The sequence below is a fragment of the Bremia lactucae genome, linkage group LG11 (genome assembly GCF_004359215.1).
Source record: "Bremia lactucae strain SF5 linkage group LG11, whole genome shotgun sequence".
In the NCBI taxonomy this organism is placed as follows: domain Eukaryota; phylum Oomycota; class Peronosporomycetes; order Peronosporales; family Peronosporaceae; genus Bremia; species Bremia lactucae.
The window spans coordinates 3006199-3025804 of record NC_090620.1 but is presented as its reverse complement, the minus strand read 5'-3'; the positions used below and the strand labels follow the sequence as shown (position 1 = coordinate 3025804).

The 19606-nt window shown below is 45.7% G+C and overlaps 2 protein-coding genes across 2 annotated transcripts; both read right to left on the bottom strand.

The window, feature by feature from the left end:
* Positions 1–9870: 9870 nt before the first annotated feature.
* On the bottom strand, positions 9871–10353 carry CCR75_006115 (uncharacterized protein; the record flags this gene model as incomplete). Its single annotated transcript, XM_067964187.1, has 1 exon — positions 9871–10353. The coding sequence occupies one exon, from the start codon at positions 10351–10353 to the stop codon at positions 9871–9873; it is 483 nt and encodes a 160-aa protein (XP_067821681.1).
* A 571-nt stretch (positions 10354–10924) lies between these two features.
* CCR75_006116 (uncharacterized protein) lies at positions 10925–11176 on the bottom strand (the record flags this gene model as incomplete). The annotated part of the gene is made up of 1 exon (XM_067964188.1): positions 10925–11176. One exon carries the CDS (start codon positions 11174–11176, stop codon positions 10925–10927), a length of 252 nt encoding a protein of 83 aa, XP_067821680.1.
* Positions 11177–19606: the final 8430 nt, after the last annotated feature.

The window sequence follows — 19606 nt, the reverse complement described above, 5'->3', positions numbered from 1 at the left end:
GGTAGCAAGCTCCACATGTCGACCGCAGATCATCCCCAGACCGATGGCCAAACAGAACGTGCCAATCGGGTCGTGGCGGATGTCTTACGCACTATAGCAACTCCCAAAGAGTGGAGCAAGCAATTGCCCTTTGTGGAGTTCGCTATAAATAACAGTGTCCACGCCAGTACGGGTGAGACACCGTTTTATATTAACGGACTGCGCCATCCTCGGACGCCAGTCTCGTTTGTGCGCAGCCCGAGTCTTAGTGGGGGAGGGCCCCTCACTATGCTCGGTGCGAAAGAGGGACATAGTTTCGTCAATATGACGACGACCCATGAGGGTATCATCTCAAAGACTGAAACTTGCCCTAGTGACCCTGCCAGTTTAGCAGTGGTCAATAAAACTACGCCTTATGATCGACCACTTGGCGGAATCGTAGGCGAGTCTGATGCTAAAAGCGTGAGCGAGGCTCAACGCTTTGTGACGAGCGATTATCCATCACACGTAAAGCCCGTGACGCAATAACAAGCGCACAGGACAACCAAAAAGAATATGCGGACCGAAATGGTCGCAAAAATAATGAACGCTTTAAAGTGGGTGAAAAGTACTATTAAGTACTGCTACCCTACCTAAGAATGCAATTTCTGTACTACCCGGAGGTACTATGAAGTTGTTGCCGCGTTTCATTGGGCCCTTTACGGTTGTAGAAGAGGTTGGAGACCTAAATTATAGGCTCACCTCTCCCCCGTATATGAAGACGCACCCCGTATTTTACGTGTCGTCTGAAACGGTATGTAGACCCAAATGAGGTCACATATCCCCGTCTGGGTAAGTAGTGCGATGGTGACGCCGACTGTGAGTCGAGCGTCGTTCGGGTGAGGGGGACGGTGAAGGCGAAAAGCTACCGGACCGATGCCTCCCACCACGAACAGGACTTGGAGAGCGAGGGACATCACGCGAGCAACGCGGATCCCTCAGCGTTAAGCGTTCAAAGAGGTCCAAGCGAGTCTTCAGGCGTTCATAACCCTGACGAGCCTTCGCTCGGACATCAACGAGATCCAAGGTCAGTCGCAAGACTTGACTCTTGAGATCCGCAATACGTCGTTCAGCAGCGTTTAACGCATGTGACTAAACAGACGAAGGTAAGGCAGCCGCTAGTAGGTGGGCGAGATCGCCACTCATATCGGGCGCTGCCTGCACTATTGGATGCGGGTGGGAATCAACGCCTCCTTGTTGGAAGGTTGCTTGCCCACCGCTCCGTGAGACAAGGGTATCAAATCCTCGTCCAATGGAAAGGTTACTCGAAGAGTTTTGACTCTTGGGAACCGATCGATACCCTACGTATTGATGTGCCCGGCTTGGTGGCTGCCTATGAAAAGGAGCATCAGCTGAGGCCTCTTCGCTAGTCTCAAATGGACTAGCAGAAATAGCGTTGTGAGAAGCAACAGGGGGTACAGTACCGCCCATAATTTTTCTCACACACACGCAAGCGGGCGAAATTAATTCGCTGCGACCGCTGTTTCATCGCATCGGAATGCGGATGAATGCGGCGCAGGAATTCCGCCTCGTATTGGTCGGGCGTTTCATTTGAACGCAACACGACCGGGATCGGGAAAATACACCCAAGCGATTTTCCCTGAGCCCTCCATGATTTAGAGAAGCCATAATATTTATATGCGTCTGCAAGAGCGCGCTCTAGAAGCGACGCCCTTAACCCGTTTAAATGAGGCCAAATAGATGGAGAGGGCATCTTTGGTATGCCATCCGTCACATAGCCACGTTCTAAACGAATGGCTTGTGAAACCGACTGAGCACGTTCACGTGTCGTTGGCGGAGCTTTAGGCTCCGAATTCTCTATGTCAGAACCATTATGGATTATGGTCCGAGTATAAGGCGTTGTGTTTATACCCAACGGAGAAGCGGCTGTGCCTTTATAAGAAGCGCTCTCATAACCTGTCGCTGCGCTTTCCAGCGCAGACGACGAGAGAGCATTCGTAAATGCTGCTGTCTCTATGTTGTGAGCCATGAGAGAAGTTTGGATGGGCAAAAATGCGCCATCATCCTTCCTCATGAGCTCGTTGTCCACATCACTACTATGAGATGACGGCAACGATGTCAACTCATTGTAGTCGGCAGGCGAATAAACGCGGCGCGTGCGCTTAGTGTGAGGTTGAGTGGGCGGCTTCGCAGACGACCCACCAACGTGGTCCCTTTAAGGTGGCATCTTTGGCGCCGTGTATGGAATTACGTGCGCTAGAGTGATTGAGTGAACTAGCGCCGCGTAAAGTTGCTCGCAGTTCCTCTCTCTTTGACGAATTTGAAAATGTAATTTTGTTCTTAAAGGGGCGATGGTGTAACGGGCTTAAGTTGCCCTTATGTTACACAGTCCCCGCTAAGTACACTTGGTGTACTTAAGGAGATGGTCAATTACTCAATGATAATAATTAGACCCAGCCTTTGGGTATGGTGCACATTTTTGATCAACTCTTTTGTCTGTGATGCACATGGGTGCATTCACATTAGGAGGGATGACGCCCAGCGTCATCCGTGATGACGGCTAGCGTCATCCGTTACGCGAGGTATCTAGAAAGATACGCTCGCAATACATATTAAGTGTTATCTATAGAGATAACATTTTAATTGGCAAAAATAGGTATTTGTTTTTAATTCTATTAAATATAAATCACTTCCTACTTGATAAGTGCGCACGAGGAGCCGGATTACCGCTCCGTGACGACTCTTAATCAAAGTACTTAGTGTTTTGGGTAAGGTCGCTAACGCGCCCACCACAACTACCTCACTGCACGCAAGAGAAGCAGGTTAAACCGCTTCCTCGCTGTGCTAGGGTGTGTATCTAAGTAGAGCGTGGCCGCATAACGACGTGCCCGCCTACACTTAGTGTTTGTGTTCTTTTGTTAAAGGCATTAAATCAACCGATGGAGAGACGCTAGGGTGTTATCATCCTAGACAACTGCACCGCACATATCTAGTTGAGAAATTGGCTGAGCACAACCAAACCTTACGGAATGCTATTCTCCTTTGTCTCCCGCCAAGTGCAACCTTAAAAATTCAGCAATGTGATGCTGGCATAATCCGGAACTTTAAGGCATACTATTGGCGTCCATTCAATTCTTTGCGAACTGGATTGCTTTAAGAAAAACATTAATGCGCCTGGGAAAATCACAGTGCTGGAGGGAATCCAACTGAGAATGCAAGCTTGGACATCTGATATCTACCGAGAAATAATACAAAATTGCTTTTGCCATTGCAACATATGTAGAGCGTCGCTCTTACACGCCCCCCCAAGAGGATGAACGTCGACGGGCCCCGAATCCATTCCCAGAACGTGGTGCCGCCGATGTCTTAACTGCATTGCGCAGGCCACATGACTCTGAGTCCAACATTATCACGAACCGACGCCGAAGGAGCCCGCTACTCGCGACGTTTTCTATGATCAATACTTCACACCAAAGGTAATGACGCGAAGTCAGTATCTGACTTGTTTGTGTAATCAGGCACATGGGGCTTCGGTGACCTCAATATGTGTTTCTCCGATCGTTGTGTTTCCAAAGGATCAAAAAGCGAAAACGACACTTCGTTTGAGAGCTAGTTGGTACAACAATCTCCCAAGAGTTTTCAGTAGAGGGGGACCCCAGCCACTTCACCAGATACTGGTACTGGCCCATAAGACGGCGTCGCTTTAAAGTTCCTCCAGATGAAACAGAAGGGTTTCTCGCGCATCAAGCAGCGCAACAGGGGCCGAAATCTCGACGGATGCATTTGATGCTTTAAAGCACGAGATGCAACTTCTTTGTGAGGTCCTTGCTCGGGTTGAGAGCTTGTTTGAGGCGGTTCGGGACCGTCTTTAAACGCCGGAACGTCAGCAACCTCGTTTAGATGGTCAGCGGGGCATCCTGGTGCATATGCAGCAGTCTGCGGCACGGCCGTCTTTTTCGGCGCAAGCGCCTCCGAGTCCATATGAGAAGGGTTTTTCATATGCGACGTAGAAACTGGGTGTGTACGCAGCTTGCTAGGAAGGTTCAGCGTGTAAGCAAGCCCTTCTTGGCCACCCCGTAAATTTTCTAATAAAGCGCGGGCGCAATTTGGTCTTGAAGACCGCGCAAGACAAGTAAGTAGGTAGATTTGAGCGTTTAATAAATCCCGGTCTCCGACCGCATAATAATTAATACAGCTTCTGTCTTTGGCATCTGCTTGATCTCTCTGTTTGCCTTGGCTATCACCCAGTGTATCCCTTACATGTCTTAAGACATAAGATCGCGTAGCGAGAAACTCGCTTAATTGTTTCCGAATGGTAACAGGGCTGATATCAGCAAGCCTATCGGCTAATTCACCCCACCAAGCCATGAGCCACGCAGTGGAATCGTTAGCGGAACGCGTGGGTGGGTGAGACCGTTGACGATGAAAAGAGTATAGCCTGTAGAGGCATGCACAGCGAAATTTAACGCAAACTCCACCACTGGGAGTATGGAGCTCCAGCGCTTTGGTGTCTGAGAACACACTGCGTAAATCGTCTACAATGAGGCGATCGACACGTTCAGTTTGCCTATCGATCTGCGGATGGTCCGCAGTGGACATATCAAATCTGGTGCCAAGCACTCGAAAAATTGATTTCCAGAACTATCGAGTGAATCGGGGGTGCCGACCAGAAACAATTGCCACTGGCAAACCGTGTTGTCGAAACACCCGATCAATAAATAGCCTAGCTGTACCTTTACCATCAATGAGATCCGGCACGGCCGCTAAGTGAGCCAGTTTGCTTAATCGGTCAACAAATACCACTATGCCAGAGTTACCGGCTGAATCTTTCGGTAGACCTAAAACAAATCCATACTAATGGACCTCCAGCAACCTATGGGGGTGGGAAGGCTTGCCAGTGGCGCAGCAGCATGTGCCGAGGGTTTAACCCGTTGGCAAATTTCGCATGTGCGAACATATGTGCTGACCCATTTGCAAAGTTTGGGCCCTCAATAAATCTGGCTTACAGAGCCGTAGGTCTTTTCTCTACCGAGATGACCACCAAGGACAGTATCTTGTGCTTCATAGAGGATTCTGTTCTTCAAAACCTCATCATGAGGAACAACGACACGCGGAGGGTCCGCGGCGTCTGTGCAATAAAGCAACAGGTCTTTATCAATAGAAAATCGATGTAAACTTGAACGCAAACGTGCCGGCAATTTAATACCTGAATCAGAGCTCTTTAAAGCTCGTAGCAGAGCTACACACTGATCATCCTTAGCGTAAGCCGAACGGATTAATACAGGAATAGGCGACGCGGTAGTCGTTATATGGGAGAGCTCATAATCCGCCTGCGTGATAGCGCATCGGCCAAATCATTCTGCTTGCCGGGCTTATACTTAACCTCGAAGTTGTATTCTGCGAAAAAGGATAGCCATCGGACCATTCTCTGTGAGAGATGGGGCGACTTAGTCGCCGTGCGTAATGACAAATAATCTGTATATATCACAATCACCTTAGAGCCGAGCAGATGAACTCTGAATTTGACGAGAGCATACTTCATAGCAAGTAACTATTTGTCATGAACTGGGTAGTTCTTTTCCGCAGCTTTAAGCTGTCTAGACTTAAACGCAATAACACGTTTACGCCCATGAACATCTGTTTGTAACAGAGCACTGCCGATAGCAAGATCCGATGCGTCACCGACGACACTGAAAGGCCAATCGGGTTTGGCAGTGCCATAATCTGGGCATGGATAAGACCATCCTTCAATGCTCGAAAAGCATTATGAGCTGTGCTAGTCCAGCACCATTCTGTATCCGTTTTAAGGAGATTAGATCATGACCTAGCTATATCAGTGTAATTCTCGCTATATTTGTGAAAATATTTGGCGAGACCCAACCACTTACGCGAATCCTTTTGGTTTTTAGGAACCGGCCAATCTACTTTGGCTTTAACCTTAGCAGGATCCGCCTTAAAGCCTCACTTTCAATGAAGCATTCTAAAAAAGGAATTTCGTCTGCACCAAAAATGCATTTAGATGCATTGGCATACAATTTATTTGTGCGCATACACTCGAGCACTGCTCGCAAATGGTCTTAATCGTTTTTCATATCCGACCGACCCTGCTCCGCACGACTATGGACAAGAAAGTCATCGAAAAACGCCTGTGCATATACTCGATGAGGGCGAAACAGTTGGGTCACTCGACGATTAAATGTTGCCGGGGCGTTGGAAATCCCTTGTGGCATAAGCAACCACTCCCATAATAAACCGCTTGGGGTGCTAACCACTGTAAGCGAGATATCGCTAGCTCGCATGAGCAGTTGGTAGTAAACATCGACTAAGTCCAATGCACTGAACTTAGTCGATGTTTACTACCAACTGCTCATGCTTGAACATTCCACCATATTGTTCTGAAGAACATCCTATCTAGGAATGGGGGTTTGTGCTGGCATAGTGACATCATTAAAGCTTAATACAAGCATGTATAATGCGCCATTTGCCATTTGGCTTTTTCACACAACACGTCGGTGTCGAATGAGGAGATTTGCTCTCTCGTACCATTCCAACCTCGTGCTTAGCACGGAAAAAATCGTCGATGACGTACCACTGCTCTTTTGATAAAGGTCATTGTCTTGTGACACAGTATTTGGTTCCCGGAACCAAGTCAACTTAATGACGGACACCTCTATTCGGAGGTAAAACAGATGGTATATTATTACATATCACATCTTGGAATCCTAAATCAAGGAATAAAAGGGATCCGTAGGACCTTTAAGGATCGATGACCCACTCCGCGCACAAAGTGCAGCTTTTGTGTCATCGAGGACAGCTTCGTCAAGAAGTGATGATGAGTTTAACTCATTCGTTGGTCGAATGACCACCATTTCAGATAAGTCGCCAGCCTTTAACGCTTGGCCGCACTCATCAATAGACATTTCGTCTAGTTTTCAAAGAGCATGTAACGAAGGAATTGCCGCAAGGCTAACTCCCCCCTCAATGCTACCGGCTACACCATTTACAAGCGTATAAAATTGCTCACTCGTATTACTTTGTGAGGTAACACACGCTTCGTGTCTATCCTGTCTTGGAGTGGAGACAATACGTCTCTTAGAGGCCGGAGCATAACTGTCCCCGGCTCTTCCAGCCTGTATTGGTTCTATACAAGACATGGTGTCTAAGTTGACATCCGACAAGGAGTTAGGTGACGTAACTTTCTTATCCAGCAAATGTGTACGTGTCACTTCACGTGTATTGAAGGGTTTCACCCTTGATGCCCTGGCGAACCGCCAATAGTGTCACTATTGACACTCAGTAAGGTGCCACCTCGGCCGACCACATTCGGTGGACTTAGAAGTGCCACACTACGTATCTCAGGGATATTTCACCCTTGATGCCCTGGCGAACCGCCAATAGTGTCACTATTGACACTCAGTATGGTGCCACCTCGGCCGACCACACTCGGTGGACTTAGAAGTGCCACACTACGTATCTCAGGGATATTTCACCCTTGATGTCCTGGCGAACCGCCAACAGTGTCAATACTGACACTCAGTATGATGCCACCTTGGCCGACCATACTCGGTGGACTTAGACGTGCACTCCACGTATCTAAGGGATATTTCACCCTCGATGATTCGGCCTTAGGTCAACAATGCTTACAGCATTCAGTGAATCGTTATTACAACGAGTGTCACTCGACGGAGTACGTGCGGTTTCACTTATTTCTGATGAGTCGGGCTCAGAATTAATGTTTTTAACATTAGAGTTTATATATTGAGACATACCAATGTCTAAAACACTGACAGACTCATTCAATGATACGCGCCAAAAGCGCTTTTGTTGCCTTGCAAAGGTGGGTTCATGGCCTAAGGTCTTAGACCTCCAATCGATCCATGGCTCATGGTGTTCAAACCAGGCCATACCAAAGATGAGATCATATCTCAAATCCAAATCAAGGACGAGACAGCGTTCCATACTGTCAATTCCAGAAACTTTGTACCTAAGTTCAATGGAAATTTGGAAACAATGACACGAGTCCCGGTCGCTAAGCGGATAGCGATTGTATTACCTTCATGCGCTTAAGCGCCTCAAAGTATTGTTGACTTCCTTCAAGGGAAAGGCGTCAAGCACAATTGCAAGACGCTCCTGAGTCAATTGAGATTCACCACGGCTTACCAAAGCCCTTTACAGTCGCTTGAGCAACTAGCAAGCCAGGCTTGTACTCTCGCCCCCGTGTTATTAAGCACTGAGCTAATTGGGGCTAGGTTTTGTTTATTCTCACCTCCTAAAGGTTCAACAGAGCCTAGGTCTTCCCAAGTAAGGCGCCCCGCACCTACTGGGTATCGACGTTTCCCCGCACCGTACCAGATCCTTAATATAGGTCGGAGTTGGAGCTCTTTCGCGCTTTACTATGACTTCGTAAGGGGCTGGCCGGACGTAAACGTTTCGTGCTTCCGCACATATAACATCTACGAATGATCTTATGCTGTTCCACAGCTTAAAGAGCCTCTTCCCCTTCCTCAACGAGGCTTAAATCCATGGGTTCCGCTCTATAAGTTGGAACCCATGTGCTCGAAGCTTGTTCGGTAAACAGGCGTGCTAACGCGAGCAGACTTAAAGTCGAACTCGGCGCGTAGCGCTATGGCAACTGCCTTTTTGAAAGTAGCAGGATGAGATCAAAATAATTCGGTCCGGGCAACGCCCTTATCGAGACCCCCCATAAAGATTGTTACTTCAATTGCTTCTCGCACCGGGTCTTGATGCATGGATGCAATGAAAGTTCTCAACTCCTGGACTAAGTCCCCTAGTTTTTTTTACCCTGTTGAGTCGCTAGGAGCCGTGCTCGCATGCGAAAAGCCTGATCAGGCGGTGCAAATATGCTGTTCATTTGCTGTTTCACCGAATCCCATGAGAAAAAAGCGTCGTTTATGGACGTGCTGTACGATAGTGCCCACTCCATGGGTCTACCTCCAAGTTTGGAAATGGCCATAGCCACATTTTGCCGTTCTGTTAAGAACAAGGCGAAATTAATGGACATTTCCGTCTGCCTAATCCAAAAAGGGATATTTCTTTCTCTTTTACCTCAAATGTCTTCACATCTACAGCTAGAGGGCGAGCCCTCGGCTCTGAGTCAGGTACAGAGATGTACTGGGTTGGCATAGATGCCGCTAAGTGGTCATGTACCTGACCGATCAGGGAGGCTTCGTATCGCATGAAGGCTTCAAGCCTTGCATTCAGGACCTCTGGTCCCTGGGAGATAAAAAATTCCACGTGTTCAAGCCCAAATAAGGTTTTGAGCTTGTCATAAGCGGCGCATTGCGCTTCTGACAGTTCTGGAACCTATTCCATTTTTGTGAGGGTTTAGTCTTAGTACGACCAGGTTTAGCGGAGCTACCTCGCTCCTAAAGTCAGAGGAAGACTTTCAGACTCAGAGAGTCACTTAATTCTAATGAAATTATGGGTTTAACAATTCAGGGAGTCGTACAAGCTATTAAAGCTTAAGGAATCCTAGTTCAAGGGTTCGTAGAACCAAGTGGCAACTAGTGCCCAAGAGGATATACCTTAGAATTGCTTCTATCGCTTTCAGATAGTAGATTTTGGCCGCCAGATTTATATCTGGCGGCGACCACATTTGTTACCCATAATAAATTGGATTTAAAGTAAATAAATATATATTAGATAAAAGGGTATATTACACATAAAGTACCCTTTCATCTAATATATAGTTTAGCCACGCTTGGTGAGGACTGTGCAACGAAGCAATGAGTATTCGACGTCGACAAGGAATGTTCCACTCAATATGGTGTAAGGTTGATATCATAGATAATGCAAGTGGAGAAAAAAAAACTAAATTATTTAAGCCAAATCGAGTTCCAAATTAATTTCGACTTAAAATTGCATAGCGACTTACCTGCTGACTTTGTCCCTCGAGATCCTAACTTGACCTGAATTATGTGTTTTTGGTAAATTCCTTAAAATTTCAGCATTGTAGAGTCGTTGTAGTTTAGCTTTTGCGGGATCGCCATTTTTCAGTTTGCTTAACGCTTGCTTGACATTTTTCACGCGACCTGCATTTATCTCCTTCTTCACCGCTTCCTCCAATACGTTCTCATCGTGAGCGTTAACTGTTTTTTTGGCCTGATTTACGAGACTTTTCCTGATTGCTTTCTGATTAAGATAATCAGTGACCAAATTTTGAAATGGCCATTTGACGCGTTCTTCGTTGTTGTCCAAGTCCACGCTCGTTCTGAGAAGCCGCTGCGAAGTGACCATCGAACTGTCAAGGGTGGTCAATAGAGTCCCGAGATCTGCTTCCGAGTCTTGAGCGTGCGCCCCACAAAGAATGCATGCGAGAAGGGCGACGACAGATATAGCGCGGGAAAGAAGCATGTCGCAGCTTCAAGAGTCGCACGGGTAGTAGGAAAGTTATCAAATGAAATCCATGTTAATTAAAAAAACTTTTTTTGCTGGAATTCACGTAAAAAGAGGACTGAGAGCATCGAGGATGTGTAATTAAAGCGTGTATAAGTGGACACTTGTTTAATTGATTGCAGAACTCTATAATCGATCATTCGAAGTAATCAAGGGCCAAAGTCTGGAGATTGGAACGGACATGCGATAAGTTCTGAGCCAAAAAAACAATTGACTTGTGTTTTGGGTCCTCGTCCGTCAATTTGACGTGGTGACAGCCTTTACATCAATGCGTAATACTCAGTCGATGAGGTAACTACCCGTATGTTACTGCGACATGTGCGACATTTTTTGCAACAAAACAATGTGACGAGTGGTAATATTTGCTTGTTCTGAAAAATATAAAGTATTGGGGTTGGTAGTAATATGTAAAAATACTGACGTTTTCCGAATAGTGCGCCCAGACGCGATGCAAAGGAGTGCGTACCCTCGAGCTCGAGTGCCGAGAAAATACCTGTAATTCGTATGTCTCAATCTCCTCGCGTTTATGTTAAGTTCGAATCCGACGGGATTCTACAGTCTTCACGGGATCTTGGCGCTCGGGCACGGCTGGCTTAAGAAACTCGCACACTTTGACGAACGCTGGCGTCACAAGTACTTTGTATTGGTGTCGACTTCCCAATGGTTTGAAAGAGTTACGGCAGTATGAAACGTTGAAAGATGTCACAACGTCGCTCATGTCCACACTCACTTTACGCCCGTACCCACAACTGGCAAGACACTCGTGAAATTCGTTCGACATCGGGTAGTACGGAACTCGTAATTACGTAAATATGATGTGTCACGCATAGTTCGAGTGATTCGCAGCAAATTGTCGTTAAAATTAGCATCCCTATCAATGTTTATCCTATGATAAACGTCTACTTTCATAGTCCATAACAGCATCATTACGTTCTGGAAGCGCCATTCTTTTGTCTTTTTGACCTCTGAAACTTGCTCTATTTTCGAAATGATACGTCAAGTGAACTTCAGGGCCGTGTAGATGTGCGCCATGCCTTAACCGTGCAAGTGACGGGCAAACAGCTCATTAAAGAGAAGAGTAAAGACAGCGGAATGCTCAAAATTGATAAAATGGCGACACTCAAGCGCGAGACGATTTTCGTTTGGATCGTAACTCCTCCGACCAAGATGTTTTAATACTCGAAAACGAAATCACAATGACGTCTGTAGAGAATTATTGGCAATAGCCAGAGAAGAGTTCTTTAGTCGTCTAGTGTCGGAAGTACCACTTGAAAAGCTGAGCTCACAGCAACTTCGATAAAGTGGCTTCACTTGTTACTCCAAGGCCATGCTGAAAACCAAGTTTACATAGCTTGCAAAATGCATTGCCATGGCCAAGTTTAGTCATACGACAGAGGTACATGCTGCTCATCTTGCGTTGAAAGTCCCTCCGCGCATCCTTTTCCGTGGTGCGTTTCTTGTGTACTGCTCGCGCACGTGGAAGAAAAGGGTGCTGCCTTTTATATCAGCAATACGTACAAAACCTCTCGCTTTTTTGGTATTTTGAATCTTAAGTTTATGGTGATTTGTAATTGCATGTGAATAGCATCATTGACTCGCTCCTGCTTGAGTACTTACGACCAGCGTTGCAAGTTGATAACGCCGCATTTCGCGCGCTCTTATAAATTTGTTTGCCCACGCATGCTGTTTGTTTCACATTAATCAACACTTTACTGAGCCGACTTGTTAAACGATGATTCTTAAGTCTGTTCATTGAGTCTTTGATTCCATTTTCGACAGTGAAAAAATTTAAAATACTCTACATGTCAATTTATTAACGATTTCTTCAAAGTGTTATGCCATTGGGATGCCTTCTTCATTCGTGGTGTGGTGGTGTTTTACATATTCGGTATTGCGTTGCTCTTTCGCCCGAAAGAAACTTTATATCATTCCAAATCGGTGTCGGAAGGCAAGAAGCTCTTGAGAGCGAGTACTCGCAGTTGTATTGGTGCAGATGCCGTGTATCCAGTGGTCTGTAAAAGATGCTCTGACCATTCCGTAGTACGCCACAGTTGAATCGTTATGTAAGGAAGTCGGAATACTTTCGTGTGGATTTGGCAGGGCATGCCGATAAAAGAGGTTGTAATACTAAGGATACTCAAGCGCCACCAGGTGATTGAGCAGATCTCACAAAAGACTGCGCTCTTTAAAGACAAGCTGAGTATTCTAAAGGTACTCCTTGCTTATACAAATACAAAATAAAATAGTGTGTGAATTCAAGGAAAAATGGTGCATATATATAGCATTTTTTTATGTAAAACTCGGCCGAAATATCATTATTTTTTTAAAAGTTGCTCTGCATGGTGCGCATGGAATCGCTGAGCATAGGTCGTTTTTATATAATCAAGTCAGTAGATAAAAGATCGATATGTAAGAAGTAAATATTAATACAATTTTATTTTTTTCTCTATACTAAAGCCTTTGTATCGATCTAGAGTACCTAAGACTTCTTAGCTACGTATTATCTTGCTCTGCACGTCAGTGTACGTGAAGTAATCGGGGAACTCCACCTTCGCTGCAATCAGTGTAGATTGGCTGGTACTATTATCAGCCCAAGCAAAAGGTGCCCCGTTACACCTGGTAGCACTACGAAGTCCGTTCAACGATTTACAGACGTTCCATCTAAGATGGGCTTGTTGGATGAAGAAGGAGAGAGCTTTCAAACCCCTCACGAAGGCAACGCGTGAAAGATTCACTCATTTGAATGAGAACGATCGAACCCATGAGTTCGGTCGTAGGTGGGCCAGCCGTTAGCGTCATGTTGCTCGGTCTACTAGGAGCCAATCAACATGCGGCTGTAGTCGACGAGCACAAAGAAAAAGTAACCTTGCTTCACCAGCATAGCTCTCAACACACAGAGGTGATGAGTGCTCAACAATAAGAGCAACAGTAACATTTACATGCTGCTAGCGAGCCGACGCTTTCTCGTCGAACCGAAAGCTTAAAGATAAAAAACTATAAGTTTAAGACAGTTCAAAGCAACTCCCAATCAAGATGGTTCGTCGAGCGAAACGATGCCATTGAAGCTCGCCGCATCGATGACGATGCGACGAAAGTGAAGTTTGATATATCCAACTTGGCAGAACAAGCAAAATCTGGGCTTAAAGCTCAAGCTTCACGACATATTTTAGTTTAGGTCTTATGAGGTCTTCAAGCCCGGGCAAACCTTTAAGCCACAACGTACCGGATTCAGGACTCGAGCAGGGCTCATGGATTTAAGGCAGAGCAAACGTGAGCTTCACGCTTATGCCTAACGTACACATTTCTTAGTTAGCTGCATCGTAAGTCAACCACTTGATAAGCACACACAGGTAACTGTGTTTATTATGGGTCTTGTCGACGCTCCTGTTAAGACCCACCTGTTCCAGCTTGAATAAGAGACGATTGATCAGCGGTCTTTTTAGCGGAACAGGAGAAGTTTAGCCTGAAACAGGCTTTCGTCCACTCTGGTGCTTATCGTCCCCACAGACGGCAAAAAACGAACTTATAGAACCTGTCGACTTCTAGCATATAGATTGCAAAAATACAATCGTTGTCAAAAAACGGGCGACTAAACCTATGAGTGTAGTACCAGGGTCAGTAGGTGCAAACCGCCCCACTGATCCAGCAACGACAAAAGAATTTGCAGGCCTTTCAACGAAAGTTGCTCCTCACATACAAACATTGTGTGTGACTGCCCCAGGTGATGAGGTTATCCTCATCACCTTAAAAATTAAATTGGGAAATAAATTGTCCCTAAGGCCCCTGGATTGTGGGACATCGAACAGTTTCATCTGACGCCAATCGGTGCTATGGCCTCACTTGTGGTTAACCGTGAAGTTAAATTCCGATGGCTGGGCACAAGCACAGTCAGAGTCGATGTTCGACCACTCGAATAAGTTGAATGAACCGAAATAAGGATTTATGCTTCGAAAGCAACATCCAAGTATATTGATAACGTCTGTCTACAAAAGACAGTGCGAAAGTCCTAGATCAACTGGAGTCGATCGTTGAGGATTTCGCTGAGGTTGCGCAACCACAGCTAGATGCAGTTGTGGGCTACTCACCATATAAATAAGATACTAAGTCCAATAAAACTTGAAGGAGAAGTCCCCATGATTCTATGAAAATAAGTCCCTAAATCCATCAGGAAAGAAGTATGAAATACGAAGCTGAGACATTTAAAGTCTTAGTAAACAACGGATAAAGTGTATCTTGCGTGATCTGCGTAGTGGCAAAGTCAGAGAGATCTGCGCACTAGTTACCGAAGACGAGTGCATGGCCGTTATTCGGTCGGCAATAGTAATTCCTGAGAACAAACGCGTTCTCAGCAGCTCATCGACGGACGGAAGTGTCCTCGATGAGAAGTCTCGGATTTGACTTTGTAAGACTTAATCGTGAGAATCGCTGAAAACAAATCCTTTGTATAGAGTTTGATCAAACTCAGTGTGTTCCCTGATTCGATACCGTGCGAGTTGCTGAAGGATAAAGTACTCGACGCGAAATTGACCTGATATTAGGTTCGAATTTCTGTGCCATGAAGCAATGGTCACTGCTTCGTGACTAAGTACTAGCTATTGACAATTTAAGACGGTAGCTTAGCAGCGGGGCCATGTGAAGAAATAAACCACTACACATCGCTCTCCGACTTTCTTTGTGCATTTAAAAATTGAACGCTGCAACGGTACGCTGATTCCACGAAAATATGTAATCGAAGACGGTGTGTCAAAGAGTATATGTACTATCTTTTCATTGAACTGATGTACAGATTCTAGCAGATCCTGATGCGTAAACAGGATATTTTGGTCACAGCAGTAAGCACTTCAAAGCAATATGCTTTTGAAGTGGCTAATTAAGCCGCCACAGGTGCTTGGTAATGCCCATGTCATATTCTTCAGATTTTTAATCAATTGATTAAAATTGTTGCGAGCTTTTGATACAATTGTTTTGATAACGCCTGCATTTATATCAGAACCATGACTCAAAATCGGACGTTGAAGTACATCGTTCCGACGAGTCCAAAAGTTTCTTACACTCGCGCGTACTCAAAATTGAATGCAAATCTGTAAAAGTGTATAATCGCAGCAATCGAACTACCACTTCTTAAGTAAACACGGTAGACGGCTGATTTTGAAAATCAAGGCGAACAGGACTGGCATGTGCCAGTCGTTGTAAGGACTTCAAATCTCATCGGCTTAGCGGCATTTTATGCCGAAATGGCAGTACATAATTTTTGGTTGTTAAACCAAAATGTAAAATGAGTAATAATATGGAACGCTGATTGTCAGCATTCCTTTGAGGATATCAAGCAAAGCTGGATGCAATCGCTAATATGGTGATTGTGGACCAAGACAGACCGTATCATATGGTCTTTGATGCCAGCGATTTTGCAATCGACTGTGCGTTAATAAAATATCACACAGACGGCGCAGAGCGTGTCGTCTGCTACCAGTTGCGTCAGCTTCAATCTGAGAAGCACAATTATCTAGTGCATGACAGGAACTCCTTGCCTTGAAATATGCACTGGCTAAGTTAAGGGTCCCTTTATTCTTTATACGGATTATGCGTCTTTATGCATGTCCGTAAACAGTCAACACCTCTCGCAAGGAATAGCGATGTGGTTTCTTTTTCACGTACGGAATATGCGTCTTTACGCATGTCCGCTAACAGTCTACACCTCTCGCAAGGAATAGCGATGTGGTTTTCTTTCTTCGCTCAGTTTAAATTCTCTTCTGAATACAACCAGGATAACTTGATATCGTCGCTGATGCGCTTTCGCGACGACCTGTTAATTTAAGACGGCTGCGCCAATTCAATACTGTCCATTATGCCACTGTTGCAACAGTGTTCCGTCGTCAACATTGCTTAACGACATCAAACGAGCCTACAAAGAAGATTAAGCTTTCAAAGCGCTTACCGAATTATTTCAGAAATTCATCACATTAATCCTCTAAAGAATTGTTTGTTTTTTATGGATCTTAATGAGAACGAGACACAATATGCAATGGCCTTCTGTATTACACAGCCATTACCGGCGACACCCTTCCTGTCGTCATTCCCATTCAGAATTATTTGCGCTTGCGCATACGATGCATCACTAGGGACGAAGTGATGCTACAGATCACTTTGAAAGGAACGTTGACCTTTATACTTACACATGCCAAGGGGAGAGGGACCGCAATACTCTGTGTTGCGATCCCCAAAAGAAAATTTATTTTTCCACTAAGGGCAACTCTATTTGTTGGTCTGGACTGGCTATCGAACAATAAAATTTTCGGTTGTTTGACTCATTCAGGCGTCATAGCCTTAATGAGGACGAACGCGAAGTCTTCATCGATGCCTTTTCGACTGCGGTAATATGCCAAGAAGCGTGCACGGTATTTTGAGCGCGAACATAAACACCCGTCAAGGCGAAGTCTGCTGTTTTGACTCCACGAAGCGTGGCGTCCCCCTTATCTCGATGTCCCCGTTATCTCGATGGACTGCGCAGTCACTTGCTGAACAGTCTTCGAGGACCAATTTGCCTACTACCAACTTGATTTGGCGCGACCACTTAACGTCATGACTGTGTCGGAGTTTATTTTCCAAAGTCAAGCCATCACCCGGTTTGTACGTGATGACCTTCAGTCTGCAGTGAATAAACAGAAATACGTTCGCACATGCAAAACTTGCCAACGGGTAAAGCCCTCGACACATACTGCTGCACCACTGGCAAGTCTGCCCGTACCCACAGGGCGTTGAGAGTCCATTAGTATAGATTTTGGTTCGGCCGAAAGATTCGGCCGGTAACACGGCATAATGGTCTCTGTTGACCGAATAAGCAAAATGGCTCGTTTAGCGGCTGTGCCGGATACCATTGGTGGTAAAGGTACAGCAAGGCTGTTAATCGATCGCGTGTTACGACAACACGGTTTGCCAGTGGCAATTGTTTCGGATCGGGACCCCCGTTTCACTGGTAAATTTTGGAAATCAATTTTCAGAGTGCTTAGCACCAGATTTAGATATGTCCACTGCGGACCATCCGCAGACCGATGGTCCAACTAAGCGTGTCGATCGCGTCAGTGAAGACGTTTTACGCAGTGTGTGTGCTCAGACATTAAAGCGCTGGAGCTCCATACTCCCAGTGGTGGAGTTTGCGTTAAATAACGCTGTACACCCCTCTTTAGGCTATACTCCATTCTATGTCAACGGGTAAGATCGTTGCCATAGAACGGAAAATAGCCTGAAAATGATGTGTTTCGTTAACGATCCCACTGCGTGGCTCAGGGCTTGGTGGGGGTGAATTAGCCAATAGGCTTGCTGATGTCAGCCCTGTTACCGTTCGGAAACAAGTAATCGAGTTTCTCGCGACGCGATTTAGTGTCTTAAGACATGTAAGGGATACAACGAGTGATAGCCAAGGCAAACAAAAAGAACAAACAGATGCTAAAGGCAGAAGCTGTATAAATTCTTATGCGGTCGGAGACCGCGATCTATTGAACGCTAAAAATTTACCTACTTACTTGGCTTCTTCGGTCTTCAAGACCAAATTGCGCCCGCGCTTTATTAGACATTTACGGTCGTGGCCAAGTAGGGCCCAGCGTACACGCTGAACCTTCCTAGCAAGCTGCGTACACACCCAGTGTTCTACGTCGGCTTCCTAGCCATATCGAAACCCTTCCCATTTGGACTTGGAGGCGCTTGGGCCGAAAAAGACGGCCGTGCCGCAGACTGCTGCATCTACACCAGTATGTCCCGCTGACCCTCTAAACGAGGTTGCTGATGTTCCAGCATCAAAAGACGGTCCCGAACCGCCTCAAACGAGCTCTCAACCCGAGCAAGGACCTCACAAAGAAGTTGCACCTCGTGTTTAGAGCATCAAATGCTTTCGTCGAGATTTTCGCCCTCCTGTGCTACTTGATGCGCGAGAAAACCTTCTGGTTCACATGGAGATACTTTTAAAGGGACGCCGTCGTAAGGGCCAATAACAGTATTTGGTGATGTGACTGGGGTCCTCCTCTACTGAAAACTCTTGGGAGATTGACGTACCACCCAGCTCTCAAACGATGCGTCGTTTTGCTTTTTGATTCGTTTTGAAAATAAAACGATCGGAATAACACAAATTGAGGTCACCGAAGCCCCATGTGCCTGATCACACAAACAAGTCAGATACTGACTTCGCGTCATTACCTTTGGTGTAAGGTATCGAACATAGAGAACCTCGTGAGTAGCGAACTTCTCTGGCGTCCTCGACGTGGGATTGAAGATCCAGATGGCCAAGCCGTGACCCGTGATCTCCTTGAGACGCTCTTCCACGCTTAGTGGAGTGAATTGGTATTCATTGTGAGGTTTAGCTTTCGCTGTCTCTGCAGCTCGACGATAGCTTGTTCCTCTATGAGGATTGCCCGCTCTTGCTCTTCATCGAGCGGGACCGTGATAACGTTGAACTCAGGGTCATGTGCCCTGCGCAATGCAGTTGATACATCGGAGGCACCACGTTCTAGGAACGAATTCGGAGCCCGCCGACGTTCATCCTCGTGAGGAGGCGTGTAAGAGCGACGCTCATTTTTCTCATCCGCCGATGGAGTGAGATTTTCATAGTTCACTATTTCTTCATCATCGAGGAAGGTGCTTACAGCTTGTGACTCACGCTTAGTTGCCATGGGACAAAGGAATCCAACACAACCAAACGGTAAGCTGTTTATGGTCTAACCTCAAAGAGGAAAATTGAAGGGAATTTGTCACTCGGTATCAACAAGTTGATGAGGGAGGGTACACATCGGTTAGTGGACCGTTGTTGTGGTACATTTACTTATGAGTAAAATACCCTTTTATCCTTTTTAAAATAGTTAAATACTAAATTCTCATTTATTATAGGTAACAAATGTGGTCACCGCCAGATATAAATCTGGCGGCCGACTTCTATTTCATATTAGCTAGGGTAAGTTTCTTAGATTCAAATCATTAAATAAAGTTCAGTTCCCCTTTTGATCATAAAGCGTCTAGTGCCTTCCTAAGACTTATACATTGAACTGAGATATATATAAGCCTTTCTAAGGTACATTCGCCACTTGGTTTCTACGAACCCTCGAATCCCTTGAGCTAGGATTCATTAAGCTTTAATAGTTTGTACGACTCCCTAACTTATTAAACCCATTAGTTCTATAGAACTAAAACACTCTTTGAGTCCAGAAGTCTTTTTCTGACTAAAGGA